The following is a 5,507-nucleotide window of genomic DNA, read 5'->3' as shown; positions in this document are numbered from 1 at the left end:
ACAATGGGCATCCACCTTCTGATAGTTTGAATTAAATGAGAAAGAAATATAGAAGAGAAAAATGTAACCAGAGGCCACCACTCACTCTGACCATTATATATATCACACAAAGGCCTGTGGAGCAGGGCAGAAACTGCAAAGTTAAAATCCAGAGGCTGCATCTTCCCAGATCCCCGGACTTCCACTAAGGCTTAGAGAAGTCTTAATTTGGAAGAGAAGCTAAAAGAGAAATGTGGGAGGGAGTTGAGGAATAATAACTAAAATGCAATGAGAAAGCAGTAGCTCAAACTATGCATCAGAGTTCAAAGAAGTGAAGGATGAACAGATAGGTAATGGAGGAGCAATGAAGAAAGGAGGAGGAAGTAGAAGAGTGGTGTGAAGAAGGAGACTCAGGAGGAATGAGGAAGCCGGAGACAGAAGGGGAGGGGTAATGAATAAGAAGAGGAGAAAAGGGGAGAATTAAAGGAAGGGAAAAGGAGTGAAGAAGAGGGGAGAAGACACGATGGGCAGAAGTAGGAGATGGATGGGAACAAAGGAGATATTGAAAGGGTGGGAGGAAAGAAGGGATTTGTAGGAGGAGGAAGAAGAGAAAGGTGGAACAGAGAAACTTGAGGAGCAGAAGGTGCCTGGGAAAGGAGATAGAGGGGAGGAGGGGGGAAATGAAGATGAAAAGGGGGAAGACAAGGGTGTGAGGAAGGAAGTCAAGAGAAGGAGGAAAAACTCACCCTCATCTTGGCATCTTCCTGACACACACAAGCTATATACCTTTCAAAGAGCCTTAATAACGTTGTCTCCACATGAAAGGCAATGGCAGATAGTTACTTCCTCATCCCTCTTGAGCTGCAATCCTCGTAGGCTAGAGAGATGGAAACGAGTCAACAGTGAACACATTATGGTTTTTCTTTTTCCAGGAAAAAAGGCAAGACAAGACAGTACAAATTTACATGAGACACGGGATGATGTTAAATATAGGGTCAAGAAACTGAGCGAATTGTTTGGATTTTGCAGTACTAACTTGAGCACTTAAATTGTCACTGCATTTAAAGGAAAGCTATCGTCCAATTATTGTATTTGCAATCGGGAGAAATAACCCAGGTGATGTGAAGTGAGCCATTTAACTGCCTTGTCTTTTTCTCTATGATTTCTCATTCTCATTCTGCCATAAGGAGATAAAACTACTTGCGTTTATAGGGAGCTCTACGTTCCCAGAGAACCCAATTAAATTTCAGGAACTATACGTTTCTCTTCTGTCACATCTCTGGGAATATTTTGGACACAATACAGACACTGACCCCTTATCCATCTAAATAAAATATGAAAAAGAATTTCTGGGGGCTCTTGCAGCTCCTGAGATAATGTATAAGATGTCAGAAGACAAGTGTCATGACCAGGCGGGCACACAAAGAAGGGAGAAGGGAACACTCTCCAGAATCAGAGATGAAATTAAGAAGACCCCAAGTCAGAGTGTAACTTTCCTTTGAGTTACGTAAAGTCATCTCTGATGAGCCTGGAGATGGAATATTTACTCACAGTTAGGAGAAGGAAAATTTGGGAAGGAAACAGAAGAGAAGACAGAAGAAAATGAAAGAGCAAGTAAGACATATGATTCCTCACATGGCCCCCATCCCTCGACTTCCAACCTCTTCCTCCACTCCCCCTGCCATGAAAAATGAAAAATGAATGAAAGGTAGTTATTTTGGTCCCACCCTATCTGAGTTTTTGAGGATGGATAATCTATCGCGGTCTGGGCAGCTTAAACTCTAGGCACTGGTGGGTAGAGAAAGGAGGTTTCCACCTCTGGGGATGGAGGGGGACTGGGTAGCTCATCAAAATCTTTGAATCGTGGGAATTTGGGCACTCCTGGATTGGGATCCACCCAAGCAGGGCGGTGAGCGGGTGAGACAGATCTCAGTTGGCGGTGCTCCCCTCTCAGGCGACTGATTCCATCTAGCAGCATCTTCTGGATTTCCATGATGACCTTCTGAACTTCAATATGGAAGCTGTCGCTGAGCCAGCAATAGATGTAAGGATTATAGCATGAGCTGCTAATTGCCAGCCAGTGGAGGAAGTAGTAGAGACCATTGTGGCTTGAAATGGATTCACTGGATAGCAGCACCAGATAGAGGTTGAGGGGAAGCCAGCAGATGGTGTAGACAAGCACCACTATCATCAGCATCTTCAGGCTCTGCTTCTTCTTCCCACGCTGGCAGATGTAGGTGTGGATGTTGATGTCATCAACAGCATTATGGATCCAAAGCTTCTTGGCCACATGACCATAGACGACCATCAGCACCATCAATGGCAAGATGAAGAAGAGCAAAAAGGTGCTCAGGTCAAGGTATTTCCACGTGGATTTTGATGTATATGAGAAACTGGGGAGGCAGACATTTTCTTCAGTTATGTTTCTACATTATGAGAGACAGAGAAAGAGAAACATTAACTTAATTTTCCTTTTCCCTATGCCTCACAGCCAGGTGTTATATGGCAGACAGGCCCTAAGGAACAGATGTATTTGCTATTTCTGTCTGTGCTAGGACTGATGACTAGAGTTATAAAGGAGGGAGCTTTAGGGTTCACTGACCCCCCAAACAGAAAGTAATATACCCAACAACCCATTGCCAGGAGAGTTCTTGGGTACTCTTAATAAATTCCAGTTACGAGAATTTTATTTTTGGACCCATGTTTTGAAATGTGCTATTCCAACCCCCATTGCATTCCCTTTAGTTCATGAGGATTCCAGACACTGGCTGTCCTGTGTTCCTCTTACCCACTCTCCACTTGGTAACGCTTTTGGTAAATGGCATGTGGCAAAGCAGCACAGGTGCTCACAATCCAGATGAGAATGATGCAAACATTGCCTTGCATTGGCGTAATCCGGGACTTCAGGGGATATAGCATCACCTGGAAGAAAAGACACCAGCTCAATTCAAAAATTTAAGTTAGGATTACTTACTATTCACTCATCAACTGGCATTCTTTTGCAAAAGTGCAAAGACTTGGTAGGTGGGTGAGTAATGCGCTTTGGGTACTAGTCCTATTGACAGGTTAGTGGCATTTTCTTTTATGAAAGAGTAAAATTGGTTAGTGCAGACAGAAACATTTCAATGGGAAGATAGGAATCCAAGTGGACTGATTTCGAAGTTTCTGTCTCCAAGTTTGGTAGTTCAGTGAAGAGGGATGGATGTCCAAGGGTAACTTATTTTTTCTTTATTATATACTGATGGGCGAGCACTCCACATCCCTCCATCCTTTCTTCCACTTGGTTCCCTTTATGCCCCTTTCCCTTATTCCCCCATCCACTCCTATCTTGATCTCTCCGTGATCAGTCTTTCCTGCCTCCCTTCCTCTCCCTTCCCTTCCTCCATGGCCGCTCCCATCTTCATCTCCTGTCACCCAGATTTCTCCATGCCCCCCTCCAGCCACAACCCCTTTAATCTCCCTCTAGGTTCCTTCCACCTCACCTATTTCCTGGCTCCCTCCCAACTGATTAACAATGCAGTCCCTCCCAGCTACTCTCCCTGGCACCACCTCCTTCCTTTTAAGTCACTTCCTTCCCTCTTCCCAACCCCTTCTCCTAAATCTTCAATTTCTTTCTACTTCATTTGCTCAGTTCTCACTCACAGACTTCAAGACCACCTCCCAGACTCAACCCACCACCAGCCCTGAAGCCACACCCTCCTCTGACTCATCCTTTCTCAGTTTTTCCCTTAGCTTGTTCTGCAATGCAGCAAATAAAATATGTTTTCCAAAGGAGAAGGAGGACACTTTTTTTTTTCACATTTGCTTATTGTCGCATCTCTGTTTCCATAGCAACACATCAAAGATGATGGTATTTTAATTACATAAGACGCGATATGGTTCAAATTTGTAATTCACATTTTGCAATCCGCCTAAATTAGACAAAATTATATTCACATAGATTGTTTCAAGGAACCCAAAGAACATTTTCAATTATTTATGTTAGCAGCTGCTTCCATCTCTCTAGAAGAGAAACCTACCCTTTTATGAGACCTAAAGAGCCCTGGGAAACACATACCCGATGTCTATCCAGGGAAATAGCAGCCATGGTCAACACAGTCACATAGGCACAAGAGTACTGAGCAAAACGACTGAGGTGGCATGTCATCTTCCCGAACACCAAGGAATTACACAGATAGCGCACCTGTGGGAGAAAGGGTATAGTGAGACACAAGAAGTTAGCCCTAGGTACTCCTTCTTCACAAGCTCAAATACACAGGCAGGGAAGCCTCGTTGCTTCACCAAACTGCTGGCATTATTGTCTCAGGAAGCAAATATTTTCACACTGCAGCTCGCACGTCTTTCCCATTTTTCCCACAGAAACAGCCCAGGTATACGACGCAGATCCCAAGTCACAAAAATTGTTCGCCACCTTCCATTCCAAGTACTGCGTTTGAAAGATGGGGAAACTGAGGCTAGGGGTTTGTGACAAAGCTCACCCGAAACAGGCAGCATCCCCCCCCCCACCCGGCCGCTGCCGCTGCTTCCTTAAGCCACCTAAGTCTTTCAGCCTCTGCTACGAGCAGGAGATTAATTCAGCAACGCAATCACAATCATGCCTGTAGCTCCCAACCCCCAAGTTCCAAAGCGTTTACGTCTGTCAGCCATTCCTGTATCTACGCACTTTCCGAATCAACCCTACCCGCTTCAGAGCGCCTTCCCACCACGCAGCTCTCTCTGCTGCAAGTGCAAAGTTGTGTTTCTGCTCTCACAGCCTGAGCCACCCCCCCCTTGCCGTCGCCCTCCTCAGCACCCAGCTTACCATGGTGAAGGGAGAGCTGAGAAAAGCCAGCATCATGTTGGTCACGGAGATGTTGACGACAAAGAGGCCGGTGGCAGTGTGCATCTTCTTGTACTTCATAATCACATGGTTTAAGACCCAGTTGCCTAGTATGGCAGCAAATACCACTATGGTGTACCCTATTACTAGCCAGAACTGTACCGGCTCATCCTGGGACACCATCTCTGAAGCCATGGGACCTGACGCGTCAGCGAGGTTGCCCATGTTTGCAATATGACCAGGTAGCTTATGGATCATGGAAAGCACGCTATCGCGGCCTGAGCTACCAACAGCGGATGCGGCGTTAGAAATAGCCTGCAGCACCTGGGAGGTGGTGGAGGTGATCAGATCATCAAATCCGCTCGGCACACTCAGAGCTTCAGGGGTCAGCTCGTCCCCATAGCTCATGGTGCTGGGGTTCGGGAAAGCCCCCTGGGGCGACTCGGTGGTCGGGGCCTCCAGCTTGGCGCCTATGGAAAACCTCAAAATCCTTAAGCTACTGGATCGGGGAGAGTGGGGGAAGAAAGAAGAGGAGGGCTCCACAGAGCGCTGGGCAAGTGCTACTCAGCGTCTTGCAGCTGTGGGTGGGGGTGCGTGGGAAGGTAGAGCGGAGGGGACCGGCAAGAAGGAAAGCCAAAAGACAATCGCTGGACCGGCTCCGAGTTGGGCAAGTGCGCAGAGATGAGCTGAGTTGGGCAGTCTGGCTCCA

At 46.5% G+C, this 5,507-nt stretch overlaps 1 protein-coding gene across 1 annotated transcript; it reads right to left on the bottom strand.

Moving 5' to 3' along the window:
* Positions 1-1,696: 1,696 nt before the first annotated feature.
* On the bottom strand, positions 1,697-5,206 carry LOC149990453 (G protein-coupled receptor 83-like). Its single transcript, XM_090265157.1, has 4 exons — positions 4,781-5,206; positions 4,037-4,162; positions 2,768-2,901; positions 1,697-2,405 (listed from the first exon to the last, which is right to left on the bottom strand). The coding sequence occupies exons 1-4, from the start codon at positions 5,204-5,206 to the stop codon at positions 1,754-1,756; spliced, it is 1,338 nt and encodes a 445-aa protein (XP_090121283.1). The 3' UTR covers positions 1,697-1,753.
* Positions 5,207-5,507: the final 301 nt, after the last annotated feature.

This window comes from Furipterus horrens, unplaced genomic scaffold, assembly GCF_987537825.1.
Source record: "Furipterus horrens unplaced genomic scaffold, mFurHor1.1.pri manual_scaffold_17, whole genome shotgun sequence".
Lineage (NCBI taxonomy): Eukaryota > Metazoa > Chordata > Mammalia > Chiroptera > Furipteridae > Furipterus > Furipterus horrens.
Note: the sequence above shows the minus strand (reverse complement) of the source record. Positions and strands in the feature narration are given on the sequence as shown.